Raw genomic sequence first — 24,075 nt, 5'->3', positions numbered from 1 at the left:
TAGACCCCGGGGTCTGTCTCCTGTCCCATAAGGAAACCCTTTGGCTCCTACTCTAGGTGGTGGGTGGGGTCTGGGAATCCTCTGTTCTTACCCCTTGGGTTTTGACAGATAAGGAGCCCAGGGCCCCATCAGAGAAGTAACTGGCCTGAGGGTCTCCTGCCTCAGTCCACCGTTCCTCCCACAGACCTGCTGTGGTCTTGCAGGGCAGGTCTCTCAGTCTCAGACAACTTGCCTGAGCCCTTCCCAAGCTGTGGGGACTCTGCAGGTCTAAGTGAGGGGTGAAGAAAGGACCACAGCCCAAGTCACAGCCGTAGGCTTCCACTGTGTCACTAGTTGATTCGGGAAGAGTTCAGTTGTAGAACTTGGGGGTTTAGGGAGGTGATTAAAGGGAATGGTGTTTAGTGAGGCGTGTTGTTCACTCCACTCCCCTCATTCCCTAAGATGATGTGCTACAGGCAGAGATAAGGTAAAGACAGCAAACTCCCATTAGCGGCACTCCCTGGACCCCACTGACAGCTGTTTATACCTGATGCTGACTTGGAGTTTCTCCATCATCTGGCACTAAACAGGCACAGAGGACCTGGGAAGTACCTCTCTGAGGTTTGGCTGGCAGTTCTGCGTGCTAATCGATTACCCACTCTCCCACCCAGCCTGTAAGACCTGCTTCCCTCTGCTCTCAGAACCTTCCAGAACAGCCTACCCTAAGCCCCACTCACCTGACATTTCCTAAGCTCCTCCCGGCTCTGGACAGAAATGTTCAAGGTGCCCCATTTACTGGTTTGCTCATTGGCTAATGGCATCATTCCTCTACCTTTCAGCCTGCTGCGGGATCAGAGTGATGTTCCTTTAACATCCCCGAACAGCATGCTGTGAATCCTGAGCTGCAGCAGGCAGCTTCTGCAGTCCCGCTTTACTTCCCCTTCATGCTGGGAGAAGCAGGACTGCATTCCCTTTGGCCAGGAAAAGCACCAACCCTATCCAGAGGGGAAAACCCTTTGTTTTAAAAACTGAGCTCCAGCCTGCATACCTATGCGGTGAGGCAGCCCAAGCTCGGTTTTGGGGGGGGTGCTCAGTAATGGGATGATAGAGCAACTATTTTCTCCTCTTACACGTGCACCCCCATCTGTTAGAGATTTCCCTTCCAACTCCAGCTTGGCTGGCAGGCTTGTCCCTAAGAAGCTGCAGGCCAAAATGGAGAGAACTGACTCCCTCCTCCACACGTCCTGATTTGCTGCCAACTGCCAGAAAAAGAGGGCAACACTTGGGCATTTACCAGAAGACGAGGATGTGCCTTTTCATATGTCTTTTTATTTTACATTTAAAAAGTGGTTATTGCTCTAACTGGATCAGAGGTAAGGACCTCTCCCCTAAGGAGCCTTGGCCTTGCAGCCCCATTCAGCAGGGATGGAAGTCACAAGACAATGAGTGGAGCCTCATGCCCTCCCATGAGGAAGCCCTTAGTGTTGCTGACATCTGCCTTTCACCCTGTCTCTCCTCCCTCTCTGTGCTCCACACTCGGGCAAAGCAGAGTGGCAGCTGCCCCAGCCCCGAGAGCTCTTGTAGACCGCAAAGCAGGGGCGGTCACTGGGGAATGGCTTTCAGCTCTCTGGCTTGGGGGTCACCGCGCTTCTCATTCAGTTCAGCAGGTACTCACTGGGCGCCGACTGCGTGCCAGGCTTGTGCCAAGCGCAGTCGCCCACACTGTCGTCCTTAGCCACGAATGGAAGACGCAGAGGTCCGTCTCTTCCTATGCAGGCATTCAGCAGCCGCAACTTATCAGTCCTAGGGAAGGATCTGCCTTCCTTAGCAAGCACCATTTGTTTTTTAAACCAGAAAGAGGCAGTGGAGGGAGAGACCTGTCACCTCACACCACTCAGGCTCTAGGGAAGGACATGAGGACCCTGGGTAGCTTTCACGAACCCTGGATGAGATGGCAAGATATGGAGACCCCAGAGGTCAGGACTGCTCTGACTGTCCATGGTGAATGGCTCGGGCCCGCCTTCCAGCAGCGTCCACCCCAGAGGGGTGATTTAGCAGCCCCCAGGTTGTCCCAGGTGGATGTACCTTTTCAGTTGTGCAAGCCAGCACTGTTGCAACTCCAAGAGACTTTTCCTAAAGAAATGGGGCCAGTACCTTCCAGGTCTCTTTCCCACTTTGTCTCCTTCAGACCCCAGACTGATGATCTTACAGTCAAAATAAGGGCCAAAGAAGACAAAGGACACAGGCAACCAGCTCGGGGAATCCCTCTGCCCTCTGGAGTGAAGCCCTTCGGTTGTGTTTTCCAAAAGAGACAGAACAGATAACATCTTACACACTCGCAAAGTTGTGCATCGCGCCACAAACAAGTCCCTGATGGCTGGATCCAGCAAAGGCTTGATGGCCGCCAGGCCCCTGCCCGGCAGGCAGCCCCACAGCTTCCCTGAAAGACACAGCTTCTGTCAGTCTAGGTGCTTGTTATCTCCCAGGAGCTTTGTGCATTTTCTCAAAGAGGAAGCCAGTCCAGGAGAGGCGAGGAGGCAGAAAGACGGCTGTGTCTCACGCAGCTTTGCCTTTTCCAGGACAGGGCCAGGCCTTTTAGTTTTGTGGCTTATTTTTTGCAGAATTGGGGTTTGCAGTTCAGCCTTCTTCACCAGACTAGGATGGGGGGCAGAGGGAGAACTGTGCAGCTAGCTGTGCCTCCCCCCATGGTAGTCCTCTTTCTCCCTGTGCCCATGGACCTGGGGACCAGCAGAGAAGAAAAATGGAATCCTTCTCCCTGCAGACAGGCAGTCATGCTTCGATGATGTTCACCGAGGGCTTGTTTGGAAACTGGGAGGAAAAAAAAATGAGAGAAGCGGCCAGGGCTAAATTGAACAGACTTCTTGCAAGGATGGAAACAGGGAGAAGACACCAGAAGGAAGGGAGCAGCAGGGCTGCAGCCTAAAAGCCAGGCTCTTGTTCTCAGGTGGAAGGAAAGGAGGAGCCCTGCCTGGATGTCTTATCTCTCTGCCTCTCAAACCCAGCCTTCAGCTTCACTCAGCTGAGTGGCCAGGACTGGGTCCGGGGCCCTAGCCGAGCATCCCGCTGGCTGGTTCTCTCACATCCTGCAGATCTGCCTCTGAGCGTAGCCTCAGCCACTGACATTGCTGAGGTGCTTCTGGAGATAGTGGATTAATAAGAGGCTTCAGGAGAGCGCCAGAGAGAAGCCAAGAGAGAGGACAGTAAGCCAGAGGGTGTAAGGAGATGGAGGAAGGAGGAAATGTAGAGAGAGCCAGATGTTTGTTTGTTGGATAATCATCGTCAGAACCATGAGATTCTCTTCCGTTCTCTATGTCTCTCTTCTGAGCTGCTCAAAGCAAGCACTGAAAAGGTTTTCATATCTGTTTTACAGAAGAGGAAATGAAGGTACAAAGAGGTGAAGTACATGCCCAAGGTCATACAGCACAGCAGGAGCATGAATGAGCCCAGAACCCCTACTCTTGCTGTCCCGCACCTACTGGGAGCTCTGCCCTCCCCACTCGCTGCCCTCTTTTTAAACCCCTACTGGCTCCTGGCACCCTGCAAAAGGAGAGGATCCAAAATCAATTTGCAGTGTCCCCTGTGTCACACGGGCAGCGGCCAAGCTTGGCTCTGTCCAGCTGCAGCCATGCCAGGCCCCATTGGTAGTCCCCAAGCTGACCCCTTCTGCAGCCCAGGGACTACCAGGGTGCCAGCCACGGGGCCCCCATCCAGGCCCAGGTTTTGCCCTCACCTTGCTGCGGAGAAGGCCCCCACTTTGGTGCTCTGGTGTGCTGGTTTCTGATGCGCTCTTGGTTTTTTCCTTGTTGTTATTGGGTTCATTGTCCTTGATAATGTCATACTGGCGGCAGAAGAGGGCGATGACGCCTGCAGGGGACAAAGGAGAGCAGTCAGAGGCCAGAGCCCCAGTCCTTGCCCCTCCACTTCATGCCCACTAGACCAGGCTGAGCTCCTGTGGGTACCGGGCTCCAGATGGCCTCTCACCATCTGGAGCCCAGTACTACTGCAAGAGGCTGCCTCTGGCCTCTGGCTTCTGTGTCCACCTGTCCCCTTCCCCACCAGCCCCTTCACTGCTGCTGGGCTGATCTTCTTACAACATGCTTCTGATCGTGTCTCCTCCCTTTCCTTCTTTTAAACCTCAGAGGGCTCCCCTTTCCTTTAGGGCAAAGAGAAACAATAGCATTTGTCTAGCATGTGCCAGGCCCTGTGCTGGGCCCTGACATTCCATCTCACTGAGCCCTCATAGCTCTCTGAGAGCACTGGTTATTACCATCCCCAGGTTACGAGGGAGGGCAGTGATGAAGAGCTTAGATAACTCACTCAAGGTCACACGGTGGAATGGGGGTGTGTACTCCAGGGCCTGCACTCTCCTAAATGTTTATCGCTATCAAACTAATATTTTTTGCAAGTCCTATAGTATTAAGGCAACCACCTCCAACTCTCGTAGGTGTTTTCCCCATTTTTACCTCTATACTTGATTTATAGTGCTATTTCTTTTCTGTCTGCGCCACACGGCTCGCAGGATCTTAGTTCCCCGACCAGGGATTGAACCCGGGCCACAGCAGTGAAAGCCCAGAATCCTAACCACTAGGCAACAGGAAACTCTATAGTGCTATTACCTGATCTGTTTTAGAGATTATCTGTTGACGTCCCACCATGGCATATAGAGCCTAACCACTCCCTCTACTACCTTCCTCATCATCCTAGCAGAATTACCTCACAATTTCGAGTTAATTCACTATTCTATATTGTTACAATGATGTGAATACTGTCTGTGCCAAGACTAATAATGCACCATAAGCAAACCTCCCCTTTTGTACAATCCTTTGTTTTTCCAGCTTTTTTTTTTCAAGTGTCTGCTTTTCTTTGTGTCTACGGAACCTATTTTTCCATATGCTTCTAAAACAGAGGCTGTCCTCTCAACCACGATGCTCATATAACTTCGACATGGTGTTTAATTCCCTCAAGAAGGACTCCAGTCCACTTGACAGCCTCAACATCCTTTACCCCTCACTTTCTATCTTCTCTCTTGGGTCGCAGCTGCAGAGTCAGACTGAGCTTAATTTCCTTCTTGAACACACCATGCCCAGAATACCCTTCCTTTTTTGGCTGCCTGGTGAACTCCTACTCATCCTTCAAAGCTCAATCCCCATTTACCTCCTCTCTGTGTTTTTCTTGATTTCTACTCCTAGCCCCAGAATTAATTCATTCCCCGTCCTCTGCTCCCATACATGGTGCTATTATAGCACGCATCACGTTGAATTATTGTTAAGTACGGGCCTGGCGTCTCCCAGACTTCTTACAAGCACATGGCTCTTCTTAGTCACGACTGTAGCACTACTCTCTGGAATGGAGTGGCTGTTCAGTAAATTCTGGTTGAGTTGAGTACAAAGGTGATGGTCTTTATCCCCAGGGAGCTCACAGACAAGTGGGAAAAGAGAAAGACAGGAACCCAACTAACTTAGCTAAGAAGGGCTAAATCTAGAGAGGAGCACACAGGGTGCCGCGGGAGCATCGAGGCAGGAGAACATTCTAATGGATGGGTTGGGGAGGTTTCACGCAGGCGGTCTCCGAGTTGTGTCAAGAAGGATGAGTGGGTTAAGAGGGTGTCCCAAGCCTGAGCTGCCCAGGCCTGAAGCACCTGGAGGCACAGCAACCCGGAAGAATACGGAGAGGCTGCTGCAGCCAGGGCTGGAAGGCCAGGGGCTTTGGCCATTCATTAGGGAGGGCACTCACTCATATAATCCTACGAGGCAGCTACCGAACTGCTATTTTTTTGGTGAGAGGTCAGTTAGAGAAGGGATCAGATCTGGCCCCCAGAGCAGAACTTAGGCTCCTAAGTCCTCTCACTGCCTCCAAGCCCCTCACCCTTCGTTTCTGTGAGTAAAGGGTCTGGTGAGGGTCCTCCACTTCCCCGAGGTGAAGTGAAGAAGGGCTTGGGGCCAGACTCACCGGCCCACATGAACAGGACCACGACAATGATCAGCACCTCGCCCGTCCGCAGCTGTTGGTTCCTCCCCATCTCCTTCATGGTCACCTCATCTGTGTGGAGAGAGACACTATAGCTCCAGGACTCCCTGGGCCCCTGCCAGCCACATTTCTAGGGCCAAGTGCAAAATATTAAGGGCTTATTTCTACAGGTGCCCACACACCTAACAAAAAGAGATTCTAGAACATGCTGATGGCTACTTGGGTGGCACCGACTAGACTTAATCCAGAGCTGAAAGTTTGTATCCCATAGCTTGGGGGACCAGAGTGGGCCTCCCTCTCTCAGGGGCTGCTTGGCTAGGCAGCAGGGGCTGGGGGAGGATGGGGGGCTCATGCTTTCCTCCAGTCGCCCGCCACGCTAGCCCTGACCGCCCCTCCCCACACCCCGTCCCGGGCCTGCCTTTGTTCTTCGAGGCCATCTTCTCAGCCTCCCGTGGCGTCTTAAAGAGCACGGGCTCGCTCGCCGGACTCTGGCCCTGAATGGAGATGGCCTGCACGTGCACGATGTACTCGGTGTCCTCCTCCAGGTCCCAGAGCGCGCACGAGCGGGTGGTGGTGTTCACCTCCTGGATGAAGCGCAGCATCCGCACGTCCTTCTTCTGTGGAGCAAAAGCCGGGCCCCAGGTTTCAGTGCCCAGGCCCCCACCCCACGTCTGTCCACCTCTCCGGCGGTGATAAGGCCTCACCTGGCTACCATGTTAAACCCCGGACATCCACAATCTGACTCAAGCATCCCATCATCTCTGCAGGTAGGTATTGATATCTTCATTTTACAGGTAAGGAGACAGGTTCACAGAAGTTAGGGAAATTGCCCAAGGCCATACAACTAGCAAGAACTGGAGCATGGTCCTAAACTCAGATCTGTTTAAGATCAAAATCATGCCCTTAATTCCCAGATTCCAACCAAAGGATTCCCTTCTGGGGCCTCCCTTCCCAGCCACGCGTGCAGCTTTCTGGCCATCTCTCTTGCTCCTCGTTCCTTTTTCCTTTCTCTTTCGGCACCCCTTCCTCCCCCGTCTACCACTTCTATCTTGATGTGTTCTTCCCTCCCAGGGACCCTCAAGGGTTACCTGCTGAGAGATGGCAAATCCAATGACGACCTCATCCTCCAGGACGTCCCAGCTCACCACTGCAGAGTTGGCCTTGAGGTGCCTGACGGTGACATTCACTGGGGCCGAGGGGCTATCTGGGGGTGGGGAGGCACCTGAGCCTGAGCACCCCCTGTCGTGAGGCCCAGGCCCATGGTCTCGTCAGTATGACAAGATAACCTGGGAATGGCCATGAGGTGGGAAGGAAGAAACCCAGGCCTTCCAGTGGGATTGGGACCTGGGTCTCAGTTCCTTAGTGGTTGAAGAGCCAGGTCTGAGAGGCCCCAGGCTCCTTGTAAACAGGGTGGGAACCCCTGCTGGCCACAACTGGCCCCACTAGGTTTCAAGCTAAAATTGATGAGCCCGGGCCAGGGCCAGATCTAAAGGAGGAGGAATGAGAGGTGGGGAGACAGGCATGGGGGAGACATAGGTGGCCGGGCTGCAGGAGCTCAAGGTTAGTCTGGTGCAAAGCAATCAGAAGGCTCCCCAGTCCAGTGCTCTTTCTACAGAACTGCACTGTCAAGTGAGTGACCTTGAGGGAAGGAGAAAGACCCAGAGGTCGAGAAGGGCCTAGCTGGGTGAGCCCTGGGATGGGAGTGAGGACCAAGAAAAGAAGCCCCAGTACTGTGGAGACCCAGGCAGGATGAAGCCTGGGGAAAGGCCTCTTCTCCACACCCCTCCAGCCCCAAGAGGCAGGTGGGAAGGCGGCAGAGGAAGATGGGGTCACTCAGAGCACGGCCCCTCAGTGGAGTCAAGAGAACAGGGTAGGGCCTCTTGGATGGGAGGAGAGGACAAAGGGGACCAGATGAGAGGAGGGTGATGAGGATGGTGGGGGTCAGGGAAGGAAGAACTTTCTAGGAGAGGGGCAGCGGACTCACACAGCTTCTGTATCCCCAAGAGGCAGGCGCTTAAAGGGGAAGAAGACCTAAGCCTGAGCCTCACCCCTCACCTCATAGGTCTGGGGCCTGGGGAGACAAAGACAGACGTGGAGGCAGAGAGAGACAGAGGGTCACAGACAGGGGCAGCAGACACAGAACCAGAGAACAGACAAGTGGGGTATCAGAGACAGACACAGGACAGAAGCAGGGAGACAGCACTGAGCAGCCAAGGAGAGCTGGGTCGGACGAGAGATGAGCAAGGTGGCAGCAGCCAGAAGGGACGGGGACAGGGCATCAGGAGGGGCGGGGTGAGGAGGAGGCCAGGCCCCAGGGGGCAGGCCAGACTCCAGGCTCGGGGTCCACCCCACCTGTCCCCGTGCCCTCGGGTGCCGGTCCCCATCCCCCTCACACAGTGGGACCCCATCCCGCTCGACCTGCAGAGTTGGCCTGCAGGGCTTTGGGTCAAGGAGGGAGGCCCAAGGTGGGGGGACCGGTGTCCTCAGCTGCTCCCTGGGCCAGAGAAAGGAGCTAGGGCTCCTGAAGGAAAGGCCTGGGGTCAGGGCAATGGGATGAGGGGGCTGGGGAATCCCAAGACCGTGGATCCCAGGGCAGTGGTGGTGGGAAGGGGTTTGAGAGCTGGAGGTCGGGTCTGGGGGTCAAGCAGGCAGGAAAGGGGCTGGGGCGTGGGGCGAGGGGAGCAGTGAGCGGGCCTGAGACGGGGTCCCCAGGGAGCAAGCAAGGGACCCGAGGATGCCCGCCCGCGCCCCGCGCCCGGACCCCCTTACCCGCCTGCACCAGCGCGAGGCAGACGCAGCCCAGCCACAGGCGGAGCGCGGCGCGGGGCGGCCCGGGGTGCATGGCGGCGGCTCCGGCGTGCGGCAGCCGCTCGCGCTGGCGCTCCGGCCCGCGGCCCGCCCGGCCCGGCCGCCCCGTGCCGCCCCGCGCCGCCTGCATGTCGGCTCCGCGGACAGCGACTCCCGCGCGGCGGCGGCGGCGGCGGCCGCCGCGTCCACGTCGGGCGCCCGAGGGGCGGGGCGCCCCCGCTGCGGGGAGAGGCGCGGGGGCGGGGTGAGGGGCGGAGGGCGCCCCCTCGCCGCCCCCACCCCCGATGACCCGGCCCGCGGGGCTTCGCCGACCCGCGCTGCCACCCTCTCGCCTGTGCCGGAGCCCGAGCGGGGTTCTCCGTGCCCCACTGTGCTCAGCCCCAGGCTCGCACGCAGCCTCTCTCCCCGCCGCGCAGCCCTGACCCGGCCGCCACCGCTGCCCTTTCCCGAGGGAGAGGGAGGACAAGTGCCACGGAGACTCTCCTCTGGGCTCCCATCGCACCCGCCCCAAAGCTGACCTGCCCTCCCGCGCCTGGGGGTCCCCACCCCTCTCCCCTCCCCAGCCCCAGACCCGAGGCCTTGCAGGCTGGGACAGGAGTGAGCAGAGGGGAGCAATCCTAGTAGGGATGGGGGTGACTATAGAGTGCTCCGTAGGTGCTGGGGTGCAGACAGTAGGTGCTCAGCGTTTGCCATGGGGCTGAGAAGAGGGTGCTCTGACTCACTGGAGGGCCTAACTCTGTGACCCCAGGCCAGTCCTTCCCTTCTTGACATCCATTTTTCCCTCCATAATGAGAGCAACAGCATCTCATAGGTGCCAGCTGCGCGCTGGGGGCTTTACTTGCATCATGTCGACTGCTTCTCACTGCAACCCTGTAAGGGCCCGCTCTGTTGTCCGCATTTTCCACAGGAGGAGACTGCAGCTAGGAGAGGTTACTTGACTCCCCCAAGGACCCACAGCAGAGCCAGGATTTGAACAGAGGCTGATTTGACTCCCCATCATGTGCTTGACTGGACTGCCTCCCACCTTGGGATGCCTGAGATCCTAAAACTTGCCCGTGCCAGCTTCTCCCCAGCCAGAGAACAATCTGGAACAATCTCTTCCCAAGAGCAGGGTGAGGGAGGAATGGCTCCAGCCCCCCTGCCCCCACCCTTCTGGACTGGTTGAAGGATGTGAGCAGTGAATGAGCTAATGACTCTGAAGTGCAGGGGACTTTGGAGACGTGGCCAGCAGCCACAGTTCAAAAAGGGCTCGGGTGACCCCTCCCTCATTACCCTGGGGACATCCATAAGCCTACCACTGTCCCTACCTTGGTGCCACACACCCTGCTGCCTAATCCACTCTTTTTCTGATCTTGGAGTGGCAGAGAAATACCCTCACCCTGCGCCCACCACCCTCTCCCTAATGAGAGGACCTCTGGAGCACCAGACACCTGGGGAAGCTCCCACCCACCACCCTGTGTCACTCTCCACCATGGGTCCCAGTCAGGGAAACTAGGTTGAGGAGAGAGGCACAGACCAGGGCCTCAGGGCCCCTGACATGGAGGGACCACCCATCTTTCTAAATGACCCCCTCCCTGCACTGCCTGAAATTCCACCACTAGGGGCGCATCCCTTTGGGTCTTAAAAGCCTTCTGGGGCTTCCCTGGTGGCGCAGTGGTTGGGAGTCCGCCTGCCGATGCAGGGTACATGGGTTCGTGCCCCTGTCCGGGAAGATCCCACATGCCGCGGAGCGGCTAAGCCCGTGAGCCATGGCCGCTGAACCTGCGCGTCCGGAGCCTGCGCGTCCGGAGCCTGTGCTCCGCAACGGGAGAGGCCGCAACAGTGAGAGGCCCGAGTACCGCAAAAAAAAAAAAAAAAAAAAAAAAAAGCCTTCTGGTCTTCAGAAGCCCCTGAAAGAACGAATTCTTTTTGAAAAAGGGACACCTTGCAAAGTTATCCCACAAAACATCTTCAAGAGCCCCCGGCCTCTGCCTCCATTTTAGATTAAGAAACTGAGGTTCAGAGACGGGAAGAGCTTGGTGCAAATTCACGTATCGAGTCCAGAACAGCAATAGAGCCTTTGCCTCCTAATGCCCACCCCTCGACTCCTGTACTGCCCCCCAAGTCTCTATTTGGTCACCTTGGGAGGGGTGAGATGGGAGGGGGCTCAGGGGTTCTTGCTGAGCAGCAGAGCAGGCCTAGGGGTACTGAGGGGCTAGCGGGTTAGGTTCTGGCCCCTTCTGCTTCCTCAGCCACATACCTTATCCTGGGGCGAGCCTCAGCTGGGACCTCCACCTGCTTGGGATAGGAGCCAGGGAACCAGAGCACCTCTCCCTCCCGCTCCTTCTTCTCTTCTCTCTCTTTTTCTTTCTCTCACCCGGCAGCTGCTTTCAGCCTCACCCCGCCCAGCCCCGCCCCACCAGCTGCATCTTGGCCCCTGGGGACCCCCCGCCCCCCTCACCCACCAGGCAGGAAAAGACAACCCGGGGCCTGCAGGAGCAACTGGAGTCTCCTCAGGCCTCATCGCAGGAGCCAGCAGGAAAGAGAGGGGTCAGTTAGAGGTCACAGAGTCCGCTCCTGTCCGTGCTGGGGAGAAAATGAGGGAGGGACAGGGTCCTGGTGGGATGTGGAGTCCAGTCCAGCGCTGGGGAAAGGGGAGTCTCAGCGCCACCCGCTGGCCACGTTGGGTATAACCCCAGGTAGATGTAGGGCACTGGGTGGGCGGAGATGGCTGTGTCTGAGGCTTTTAGAGGGATGGGGAAGCGTGGCTGGAGGACGGGGCATGAAAGACAGAGAGGATTTGGAGAGTTGTGGCTGCAGGTGTGCAGCCTTCCCAGGCCCCATGATGCATGGGGTGCTTGGGCATTACCTCGATTCTGGGAAAAGTCCTGATGCCTGGAGCTTGGCAACAAGTGGAAGCTGGCTCTGGAGTGGGAAGGGATGGGAGGATTTAGAGACCCCCTGGGTGATCTTGGGAGAGAGCTGTCAGGACCAGTTCCTCTGTGTGCACCATCTGTACACCATCTCTTAGCACAGGGCTAAGAGCAGTAGACAATAAGTGTGTTGCACATAAAAACTTGTTCTTACAACATATATTTATTGAGACCTATTATGTACCAGGCTCTGTGCAACCTTCTGGAAATACAGCAGTGGAAGAATGATTAAATGCATGAACGGGGATCTGGGTGGGGGGCGTGAGGGGTGGGCCTCTGTCCTCCAAAGATGATCTGCATTTGGAGGACCCCACAGACACCTCCTAGGGGGCTGACTGGTCACTTACACTTTGGCACCTGGTGAGGTCACCAGCATTTGGAGCCTCCTGAGTGTCCAGAGCTGTCCAGAGTCCCAGCCCCTAACCCAGGCTGCAGGTTAGCATTTAGAATGGGGAGGTTCCTCTTTGCCACCTAGAATGGTCATGGCCCTGTCTAGGGGGTCCCCTAGATACACAAACCCCAAATCACAGGAAGAATTAGGAGAAGGGAAGGAGATTGCTTTGAGGACCAGTAATCAAGCGCCTACCCAGACTTGGCTTTTTGTCCATGTTATTTTGAGTCTTTGGCTGATAAGTGTTATTAGCTCCTGTTCCAGATCAGGAAGCTGAAGCTCAGAGAGGTGTGAGGACTCACACTGGGTAACACAGCCAGTGAATTATGGAGCCATGTCTTAAATTCAGTGATGCGGCTTCAAGTTCAGGGCTTGATCCAGTCTGCCTATATCTTCCCTTCAGCTCTGAGGGCTCCTCAGAGGTCCTGGGCCCAGGGCTCACTAGAGGATAGACATTTTCCTCCCCTGAAGGGCTTGAGGGGGCTGGCTGCTCCCAGAGTCAGTTGCTAAGCCCAGGCCCAAGTCCATACTGGAAAAGGGACCCACCACTCACCTAACACTTTCCACATGCCAGAGCACTACATACACTAGAGAAGTTTCTCTTGAATCCTCACAACCCTAAGAAGTTGGGAATGTTATACTCATTTTACAGATGAGGAAACTGAGTCTTAAAGAGAGGAAGTAGTTTGCCATGGGTCATACAGCTGGGAGACACTGGTCTGGTCTAATCCCCCAAAGTCCCCATCACAGCAATGATGAGGCCAGCCCAGATCAATGTTTCTTGAATGCCTGTGCCAGGCAGTCTGGGCTGGGTGCCAAAGACATCGTGATGAACCAGATTGGTCCAAGTTCTTGAGGAGCTCCTTAAGGAGAGAGATATTCTTAATATACAAGGAGAGGACTGCCTTATGGACCAGGAGGGACCAAGGATCTTCAGGGGCCAGGAGAGAGTATTAACTTAAAAGGAAAGCAGGGAAGGCTTCTGGGAGGAGGTGACACCTGAGTTAATTAGTATTGACAGTCAGGTGGGAATTAGTCAAATGAGGCAAAAAGGACAGAGGGAAAAAGGAATCATTGGCCTGAGGCCTGGGAGAGCATATTGTCTATGTGGAGGAGAAGGAAGGGAGGCAGAGTAGGGTGGCAGGGAGGGATGGGAGGGGTTGCTACAAGCTCTGGGCTGTGACAGTGGGAGCAGGAAAAATAGGATTGGATTTGAAAGACTGCTCTGAGCATGCAAAAGAAGTCAGGGCTGCGGAGGGCTTTCTGCATTCAACAAACACATATTGAGCATCTACTAACTGCCAGGTCCTATGCTAGGTCCTGGGGACACAGCTGTGGACAGGATGACAAGGTCCCTCCCCTATGGATCTCATGTTCCAGTGGGAGAGACGGGCAAGAAACAAGGGAGCTAACGACAGTACAATATCTTCGGAGACTCACATGGCTCTGGCAAAAATGGGGGAATATGGTTGAGAATGGCTGAGTGGGAAAATGTTAGGTAGTGTGGTCTGAGGGGGCGACATCTGAACTAGGAAGGAAAGGGGGGCAGGCACAACACACATCCCAGGAAGGGTGCTCCAGCCACAGGAGCGGCAAGTGCAAAGGCCCTGGAGCAGAAGCAGGCTTGGCATGGTCAGGAAACTTAAAGAAGCCAGTGAGACTGGGGCTTCATGGGGAAGAAAGAGGAAATAAAGGTGACTAGGATCAATAGCACAGGGCCTGAGAGAGTGGAATGGAGCTTAGATTTATTCCATTTGCAGTGGAAACTTTCAAAAAGAGATGTGATATGATCTGATTTACATTTTAAAAGGGTCACTTCACCTGCTCCAGTGTGTAAGCCAGACTGCAGAAAACCAGGCCGAGTGACCTGTGAGGAAGCAAGGAGGCTGCTGCAGTCACCAGCCCAGAAAAGATGGGTCTTGGCCTGGGTAGTGGCAAGGGACAAGGAGAGAAGTTGATGGAGGGTTTGGGGAAAGTTTTGTAGGAGGAGCTGATGGATGAGATGTGATGAGTGAGGAGAGAGGAGGTGAAGAGGGAACAGGGGAGGGGTCAGCTCACCAAAGTCTGGATTCTAAACCAAAACACCTGGCTGGGTGTCGCTGGGCCAGTTACTCCACCTCTCTGAGCCTCAAATGCCTCCTCTTGAAAAGAAAGATAATATCCACACCACAGAGTGGTGGAAGAGATAGTGGGGAGTGGAGAAGAGGAGCAAGAGAGAAAGAAGGGGGGGAGGGAGGAGGAGGGGGAAAGGAGGGGAGGAGGGAAGAGGTAGAGGAGAGGTCTGAGTAAAGACCTTCTAAATGGGTAAAAGAGACCTCCTCCAATTTCTTCAGTTCTTCAGAGTCTACAAAGGAACTGACTCCCATCTGACAGTGCTCAGAGAGGTTGAGAATCTTGCCCAATGTCACACAGCTAGTCAGTAGCATCTCTATGCCTCAAATTACCTCAAATCGTGGACCCGAGATTTGCCTTTGGAGACAGATTCTCAGCTACAAACCACAGTCACTAAGATCCCTCAGGAGCAGTGGGGCTAGAGGCTCTGTTTTAGGGGGTCCAGATGCAGGGAGGGGGTGGAGGGGAAGGCTGCTGGAGTAAAACTCCTTCCCCACCAGGGAGGGGTGGAAGGACGGGAGGCTGAGAATCAGACAACGCTTAGGTTCAAACCTTAGCTCAGTCCCTGACTGGCTGGGTGACCTCAGGTACCACCATCTAATGTGAGGGTCTAGGTTCAAGAGCCCACCCACCTCCCACATCCCAGGGTCTCCCTCAGCCTGAAAACAACATGGCTCTGCAGAACCAGAGCATGGCCAGCAGAGGGCGCCCACCTGGGCCATAGTGCTGCCCAGAACAGGAAAGGCTCCGGGACTGGGGGGACCCAGAGCCCTAGCTGGGGAGGCCGCCCTGCCTCCTGCTTTGGTCCCTCTGCCTGGGTGCCAGGAGGCCAACTCCCAGGTGAGCAGATCACAGACGCAGCAGCCAGGCAGAGTCTGAATCTTGCTGCCGTGCCTCTCTGAGCCTCAGTTTCCTCATCCATAAATGGGCCTAACGATAGTGCCTGCCTCACAGCGTTCTGTGAGGAGTCAATGATGATCAAGCGCAAAAGGGCCGAGTACACAGGAGCTGCTATTTTTATTAGCACTGGTGGCAGTTGTATCTTAAAGTGCCTGACACAAAGGGTATCTAATCAGTGCTGCTATGACGGCAGTGATGAGGAGAACGATGCAGCACTCAGTCACTGGTTATCTTGAATTTCCTAAACGGGGAGCATCCAGTGCCTACCAACTTGGGATGCCTCCAGTGACAGGGAGCTCACTCCCTCCCCAGCAGCCCATTTTCACTGTCACATCATCTTTTTGCTGAAAGCTGCCTCCTGCAAGACAGCCCACCTCCCAGCTTCCTATTCAGGATGATTCAGTTGGCCCAGCCTCCAGCCTCAGGCCCCCTCATTTCCCCAAGTTTTGCCTGAGAGGCCCGAGAGGTCGAGAAGCCAGGACCCTGGCAGCTGGATTTCTGTCTCCGGAGGAAGGGCAGGGAGCTCACAAGTGAACCCAGATGGCTTTACCAGCAGGAAATTCCCAGTGGGTCTTTCTCTGGCTGTTCAAAGTTCCTTTTCTGCTGACTGGGAGAAATCAGTGGAAGGAAAGCCCTCGCGGTCCTCTGGGCTCCCCTTCACTCCTCAGTCTCAAGAATGGCTGGAGGCCAGAGAGGGAACCCAGTGCCCAGAGCCACAAGTCCAGGAACCCCGGCATCCTAGCTGGGAGGCCTCAGCTCTGGCTCTACCCGCTGCCAGGCACCCCCATCTGTATTTGTGGGTCCCGGGGTGAGTGCTCTTGAGTCTGGCACCAAGGGATCTGTCGCGGAGGGCAGGAGCCAAACAGTCCTCGGCTCAAATCTTGGCTACTGTGTGACCTCAGGCAAATCACTCTACCGCTCTGAGCCTGTTTCCTCACCAGGCACCTCTCTCAGAGTGGTGTGGGGAGTATAGGAGACGTTATATGTGAAAAGGAAAATGCAGTACTGGGCACATAGTAAGTATCTATAGATGTATTATTATAAAGTGAAAGTCATTCATTTCCCCAAAACCCTCCCCCTGCCTGAGTGGGCCAGGGTTGCTGTGAGAGTGGATCGTGTCAGGCAGGGTGATGTCCTGACCCACTTCTCGGCTAGTGGGCACATTGTACATGTGCCTTCATGTGCAAGGGGGAGTGGGTGTGCACACACATGCACTGGGTGTGCATGCATGTGCAAGGGTGTGCGTGGGTATGCGTGCGTGTACCTCAGGCTGTCCATCCCAGGGATTCCCAGGGCACATGCATACCTGCCAGTACCTGTGCGGTATCCCTGCACTGATTCAGGAGGCCCCCCTGTTCGCTGTTACTATGGAAACAAAGAGGCAATCCCCAGCTTCGGGAAGAGCCTAAGGTGCCAGAAACGAGAGCTGACCCAGTCTTCCCAGCAAGAAAGACAGATCCAGAGCATGAGGGTCTTGGGATGTGGCAACCTCAGCCTCTGGGGGTTGGGTTCTGGGACTCTGCGTCCCTCTGAATCCTCTAGGAAGTTCTCACTTCTCTAAGGCATCCCAGCCCACTGGAAAGAGCTCAGGACATGGAGCCGGGTCCCATCTTGAATCTGGCTCTAATCCATGCACAGGTTCAGGCAGGGAACTCGATCTCTTGTGCCTGTTTCCTCTTCTATAAAATGGGGATAATCGCAGGTGCCCGCGGAATCCTTGAGCTGGAATGTTACCTTTCCTCTCGCTGGGGCCCTGCCCTCAAGGCTGTATGAGTGTAGACCCCAGAGCCCTGGAGTGTCACAGAGTAGCCTCCTTCATGGGCACGACCCTCCCAGTGTCTCATGGGCTGCTCACAGCAACTCTGGGAGGGAAGCTTTTCCCAGTAGTAGAACCGGGGCTCTAGGAGGACAAAGCTGGCCAGTGGTGGGGTCAGGTCTGCTGGGAGGAGAGTCACACTGGCCACGGGTGCTGGGTGCAGTCTTCAGCCTGGGCAACCCCCTAGGGCAGAGCTGGGCTGCTGGAAGACTTCTGGGAAGGAGATCCCAGAGGAGGAAGAACCATCTTTTAAAAATCTTGACTCTTGGGACTTCCCTGGTGGTCCAGTGGTTAGGATTCCTCACTTCCAAAGCAGGGGTCCCGGGTTCGATCCCTGGCTGGGGAACTGAGATCCCACATGCCATGCGGCACAGCCAAAACTTTTTGAAAAAATAATTAATTAATTAAAAAAAGAAATCTTGACTCTTTAGATTTTGACTCAAGTCTCAAATGTCCTGCATGCAGGTTGTAATACATCCAGGCAGAATTGCTTATGAAGTCACAAGTGAACACTCAGCCTCTTGCCCTTAATTCCACTTCCAAGAGTGACCATTCTATTTGCTGTGAACCCAGCAACAAATTTCAGACGGTCAGAGATGGACCAGGAGAAGCGAACCAGCAATGGAAATGAGTGAGAAAGATCTGAATGCTTATCTGTCAGGAAAGCTGCCACAGAAGGGGTCACTTATGACTTGGGGAGGGGACAAAAGGGTGCCCTGGCAGGGTGACCTCAAGCAAGTGACTGTTTCTCCCTGGCTGAGCCGGAGGCCCTTCCAGCTAGGAGTTGCTTTAACCAGCAGAGGGATTATTGTGCAGACAAGGGTTGGCTGGTACGTGATCCCAGCTGCCTGCTTCACTTCACCCCACCCCCAACTAGGTTAAAACCCATATGCAGCGTTATGGGGGTCGGGGAGCCCCCTTTTCCCAGCCTTTACTCTGGATCTCTTCTCTTGGTGTAGGAGATCCCAGCAGTCTGGTAGAGGATTGCTGGCTGGTGGGGAGTTGTTGAAGGAAGGTGGACGGGAAGAGCTGAGATGGGAAGCTAGGGTTGGGGTCTGTCATGGAGAGCCTGGAATGTCCACTTACTTTGGTAGGCAGTGGAGAGCCATGGAAGGTTATTAAGCAGGGAGGAAGGGGATTAGATTTAGAGAAACTGAAGGCAGGCGCTGTAAAAGGGCCAGAGCCGTCACACAGGGCCAATCCGACGAGGACGTGGGGAAGGGGAGGCGGCAAGGAGAGCGGAGGTCAGGCCTGAGAGATGTACCCAGTAGACACGCTGACTTGGAAAGGAAGCAGGTGTGGGGATGAGGAGAAGGGAGGGGTCCTGGATGGTGGATCTCGGGCCTGTTTGGTGATGGAGGGGGACCCAGGCACAGGGCAGGCTGTGGTGGAAGGTGATGACTTGGATACTGACTGGCTTGAGTCTGAGGTGTCTGTGGGTTTGTGGGAGCAAGTCCAGAAAGCAGCTGGAAATGCAAGTTTTGCAGAGAAGGAGCCAGAGGGTCAGAGGGGTTGTTGTTGCTAACTTTCCCAAGTCTGGGAAGGGGCCACATCAAGATCCGAGCCTGGGTCTATTGCCCTCCGAAGTCCGTTCCTCCATAGTGAGGGACTGGCAAAGACACGGCCCCTTTCTCTCCCCCTGGGGGTCCTGGATTCTGGGCTGGGCAGAGTCATCAGCTGCTGTTACTCGGGAGGGAGGTGGTGCTCTTCAGCTGCTTTTACCCGGAGGATCCCCTGCTGCAGAGCCCGGCAGCCGCAGGGGCTCTTGCGGCGGGATCTCCAAGCCCCAACTGCTGCTCTGGAGAGGGACACTGTCCAACCAGCCCCGGCCTTCCTGATCCTCCTACAGCAGGGAGGCCCTATTAGCAGCCTGGAGTGCCCAGGGCCCTGAACTTTACAGGCTCCATCTCACTTAATCCTCACAAGCGCCTTCCAGGGAGGTGCTAATATTATAGTTTCCATTTTACAGATGGGGAAACCGACCAGACCTTCTGCAAGTGAAGGACCTTGCCCCCCTCCACCATGGGGGTGGGTGGTGGGACAGGGTTCGGCCCTGCTCAGTGGGAGCTGAGCCCCATCTGTAAAGTGACGCTTGCTCTGAGGGATGCCGGCCCCACCGCAACACACCCATGCCCGCCACTGACTTCAGGTCTGCGTTCCCAGCTCCCAGGACTTACCCACCCTCCCCACCCTCCCCTTTTTCTGTTCCTCTCAGCCCAGCTCCCTCGGGAACAGCCAGGCCCACCCCCTCCCCCTCCCGGCTGTGCTCCTGGCAGCTCTGCCGCCCTGGGCTCTGGTCCGGGGGTGGTCCCCGGCAGTGAGGGAGGTGAGCAGAAGCTGGGATCAGTTGGGCTAAGACGCTGGGCATTCAGAGACCCCAGGTCTCCACCTCTGGGTCCATTGTGCTGCAGGCTGGGGTGGGCAGGGCCCTTTGGAAAGGGGTGGCTTGAGGTTTTAATCACTTTATCAATGTTTGTTTGTGTAATTCAGCCCTGAGATGCTTTTCCCTCCATCTGTCCCCACCATCTGCTCCCATCAGGATTTTCCAAACCATTTGGGACTTAAGAGGGAGGCTGGGGGCTGTGCCTCTGAGGGGGATGGGGAGGGGCTACGTCCACCTACCTCACTGAGAGGTTCCAGAGAGGGGCCTGGGCTCCTGAGTCACATGGAACTGGGTTCAAATTCTGGCTCTGTCACTCTCTTGCTGTATTACCTCAGACAGGTGACTTCACTTCTCTGGGCCTCAGTCTTCACATCTGTAAAATGGCATTCACATTACTGCCTCCTCAGGATTAGTTTGGATCAAAGGAGGTGACATAGGCAAAGCACTCTGCACACAGTAGGTGCTCAAGAGCTATGCAGTCCCCTCTCCACTCATCCCTCGCTTGATTCTCTCAATAACTCGCTTCTGCATTTCTCTCCCTCCTAGACATGCCTCAGTCTGGGTTGCGGCGGCGGGGGGGGGGGGGGGGGGGGCGCTGAGTATCATCAGCAAGGGCACGCCTCACCTCCACCCCTGCAACAACAGGCCTTCCCAGAATCCAAATCTGCAGGGCTCCGGGGCCACTGGGATCTCATCTATGTAAAACTCACGTCCCCACACTCCCCCAGGGGCCAGTGAGGCAGTAAGTGAGGCCTGTCTTGTCTGTGCTCTGGTTAGGGTTTTTGATAGGGGATGTCAGAGCACCCAGGTCACCTGTCTAACCTTTCTCCTCACAAAGGGGAAGAGCCTTGCTCCAGGTCGTTCAAAGTGAGGGACCCAGGCCTCCTGACAACTGCCCTCTGCCCCCCTTTTCTGGGCTATACCTCGTGGGCCAATGGCCTTGGGGTGCAGTATGGGGAGGCCCAAGCCTTCCCTTTTGGCTCAGGGTGGCTCCCAGTACTTCTTAGGCCCCCAGGAGAGGAAAGGTGGCTGATGGGAAGTAATCAGCAGAGCTCCCAGAGCCAAAACTCTGCCCTGTCCCCACCATCCACCCTCCTCATCTGAGGTATGGAAAGTCAAAGGGATGTGGGGTACCCAGGGTGAGGATAAGACATAGCCTTGTCTTCAGAAGCCCCATCTATTGGGGAGACAGAAATGCAGACTGAGGGTCCTGAGGGCAGGGCATCAGAGTCACTCGCACAGAGAAGAAAAACAGTGGGGTGGGGGAAGTAGGCTCCCCTGAGGCTGAACCAAGGAGTCAGCCCACAGGAGGTGAAGCTGGCGGGGGAGGGGGGAAAGCAGGAGGAAGCAGAGTGGCTGAGCAGTCCCCCGTGAGGGAAAACTGAGACCCCACAAGGATGGAGAGGAGGATCCAGATCTGGCTGGGAAGATTCTCAGGCTGCTGGCAGCGTGTAGAGGAAAGAGGAGGAGGGTGAGGAGGACCCAAGGGCAGGTCCCTCTCCCAGCCCCAAGCCGAGCCCGCCTTCCAGACCTGGGGGGAGAGGGGCGGGAGCTTGTCACTCAAGGGGCCTGAGCGGCAAGTCTCTCCCCACCCCCAGGTCCTCTTGCAAGAGGCAGCTGGGAACCACCCACACACGTCTGGCGCCTCCCTAGGGGTCCCAAAACCAGAGCCAAGGTACAGAGAGGAACTAATGTTCTGGAGGGTCCAGCTGCCCTCACCCACAACGGCCTGGCTCCCCAGTTCCTCCAGTTGAGACTCCCCGCTTGTCCTCTAGCAGGAGAGACTAAGGCTAGATTTGGACTACCTGAGAGGCTTGGTCTGAGAACCTGGAGGTCTGAGCCCTAGGGAGTCATGAGGGTCCTAGCTGCTGCCAAGGAAGTGGGAGGAGCTGTCCAGTCAGATGACAAGTTCTGTCAGCTCACCTTCAAAGTAGGTCCAGAAACCAGACCCATCTCTGCCACCCTGGTCACCTCCTGAGAGGGCCCCCTGATCCCATCCTGGACCCCACTCCTCAAAGTCAGTTGAGGACAGAATATCTGAGTAAGCTTCCAGTCTGCTCAAAGCCCCAAGAGCTTCCCATCTCACCTGGAATAAAATCTAAAGTCCTTGGCATGGTCCTAAGCACTGCCACTATCCCAACCTCTGCACACTGATCTCAACTTTTCCCAAAACACTTAACTAATACACTACAGAACTGACTTGTATATTATATTCATACCTTACTGTCCACTCCTGTAACCCCACTGCCTAGAACAGTGCTGGGCACAGAACTAATGCTTGATAAACGTTTGTGCAATGAATGGATGAGGAGACATGGGTTCAAGTCCAAGCCCTCTCGCTCGCTGTCAGACATTGGAAAAATCATTTAACCCCTCTGAACCTCATTTTTCTCATATGTGAAGTGGGGACAATAAGGATCAACCCCCCCCTGGAAATACAGAAAGAGCAAAATTCGAGCCCAGAGGTCGGGATTGTTGCTGAGGCTGTGGGAAGGAGGATGCAGCCCCCATCCTGGCAGGAGAAGCTTTGATAGAGTTCAGCGACTCTGGAAAGGGGCTGTCCTGTCTGCAGGCAGGGGACTTACACACCTCAGAACGCCCCAGGTGGAGATGCTCCCCAGCCCTCACTTATCGCAATCCAGTACAGGCACTGGGGAGGCTGGGGAGGGAGGGAGAGGGCTTCTTGACTGGGGTCGGGGGGAATGGGAAGAGCAATTTAGATCCACGTTAAGAGGTGGAATTCATTCTCAGAGAGGTCCTGGGCACGAGACCCGGTGTGGCGGGCGGGAAAAGGGGGTGGGGCTCTCTAAGGCAGAGGCGGGGTAGGGGGCGTGTCTGCCCCCCAAGACCTCAGGGACTGGAGGAGTGGGCGCTGCCCCCTCTCTGAAGAGCTCAGTTAGATCCGGAGTTGAGGCGCAGGTGCAGGGAGGGTACATATCGAGGCGCCCAGGATCCGATTTCCGCCCTCGTTGTGACTTGCGGCTCCAAGCCCAGGTAGGGATGGGGGAGGCAGGCGGGTGGAGCTGTCGGGGGTTGTCCCCGGCTTAGGAAAGAGGTGTCTGGGCACTGACTATCCCTACCGTCCACCGTATTCGGGCTACCTGAGTCGAGAGGTTGAGGAGATGGGGACCTCTGCCTTTCTCCCCAGGCGGGGTGCTCCCTCGGGATGGGGGCCGGAGAGGTGAGGGCGTCCCCTTCCCTCTCCCGGGCAGGGGCGGGGGCGGAGCCTAACCCTTTGCTCCACGCACTATCAGGGCTCTAGGGCAGAGGGAGGAACGGGGACCCCCCCCAGAGGAGGGGCACCGGGCTAACGCTGCGGGGCGTCTCCCTCGCAGTCCCGCCCCCCGCCCCCCGCCCGCCCCTCCGGCCGCCTCTGCCGCCGCGCGCTGCAGCAGCGCCGCCTTCCCTGCGCAGTCGGTGTCTCCGCGTCGCTGGGTGAGTGGGGGCTGCTCGGCCGGGGCCAGGGGGTGCGAGGAAGGGGCATCCCGGAGGTAGGGGGCCACGTCCAGGGCTCCCCAGCCCCGCCGCTCCCGGGCCTCCCAGGAATTTTCCCTCCGGGGACTCAGGGAGTGGGGCTCCCGCCGGGAAACGCCTGGCGCTCTCCAGGGTCCTGACCGCCGAGTGGCCAGCCTGGGGAGTCGCGTTCCAGCCGCCTCCGGACGCCCCCTCCAGGAAGGGCCACGAGCCTGGCGCTCCCCGAGTGCTGAAAGGGTTGAGGCGGGGGCCAGGGCGAGAGCTGGGGAGAGGACTGGAGAGGGTCCCCGAGGCGGGTTTCTCAGACCGAGCTTAGGTCCTTCCCATTTTGGGGACGGGGTCTTTGCGGAGACAGCAGAATCTATTACCGCCCTCGTTTCCAGTTCTTCCAACTGGGGGCAGGGGGACGGACTCAGAGGGTGGCAGGGGGGAGGGGGCACTAGAAGATCTTTCCTGCCCAGCGCGTCTCTCTGCCTCCGCCCAGATGACCCAGTTCCTTGGACCTTGAGGAGGGGACTAAGGGACACATTCGGCCACCCCGGCTCCAGGCATTTCCTCAGTGCCCTCCCACACACTTGTTCAGTGGATCCTCAGCCTGGGGCAAAAAAGGTTGATTTAGAAAGGAAGGGAACCAACTTACAGAAACATGCATGTGACACACTGCTGAGGACACACACAGGTCCCCCAAATGGCCACACAGGTACATGCCCCTCACACTGTAATGGGTGCATACCTAGTCACACGCACATATATGCACATGCACAGATATAAATTGAAATACATGGGGAGACAAATGCAAGGCAGAAGCCAGGGACACACACGCACACATGAGCACATGCACTTACACACGCTTACCCACATGTGCACATGCACGCACAAGGAATAACCCCCTCACTCTGTCTCACAGCTGGGGGGAGATTCACCTACACACATCCCTACATCCCTGTCCAGAACCGCCTGGCTGTCTCCTTTCCAATACCTTCCCCTCAGCCCTCCACAGTCTAACCTCCTGCACTGAGGGGACCTTTCTGAACTAGATGAAAGGTAAGTGTTGGGGGAGGGTTGACTGGCTAGAGGTCTCCCTGGAAGAGGGGGCTGTCATAAGCCTGAGAAGGGCTGCAGCTCCCTCTCCTGGCACCTGGCAGCACCCCTGGGTAAAGAAAGAAAGATGGCAAAGGTGTCTGAGGGTCCCACGTGCAGCTGGCCATGTGAGAGGTGTAGGCATGGGAGCTGGCTTGTGATGGCATGTGTGAGACATGTGGGGTTGTGGGCTGGTGTGTCTCGATGCACAGGGTATGGGAGTTGTGCGTGC

At 56.3% G+C, this 24,075-nt stretch overlaps 1 protein-coding gene across 1 annotated transcript; it reads right to left on the bottom strand.

Annotated features, from left to right (window-relative positions):
- Nucleotides 1-2,769: 2,769 nt before the first annotated feature.
- FNDC5 (fibronectin type III domain containing 5) lies at nucleotides 2,770-8,905 on the bottom strand (the record flags this gene model as incomplete). Its single annotated transcript, XM_082671257.1, has 6 exons — nucleotides 2,770-2,808; nucleotides 3,731-3,864; nucleotides 5,950-6,039; nucleotides 6,386-6,584; nucleotides 7,056-7,171; nucleotides 8,737-8,905. 6 exons carry the CDS (start codon nucleotides 8,903-8,905, stop codon nucleotides 2,770-2,772), a joined length of 747 nt encoding a protein of 248 aa, XP_082527383.1.
- Nucleotides 8,906-24,075: the final 15,170 nt, after the last annotated feature.

This window comes from Grampus griseus (genome assembly GCF_964374135.1).
Source record: "Grampus griseus genome assembly, chromosome: 1".
In the NCBI taxonomy this organism is placed as follows: domain Eukaryota; kingdom Metazoa; phylum Chordata; class Mammalia; order Artiodactyla; family Delphinidae; genus Grampus; species Grampus griseus.
This window is presented reverse-complemented; position numbering and strand designations above follow the sequence as displayed.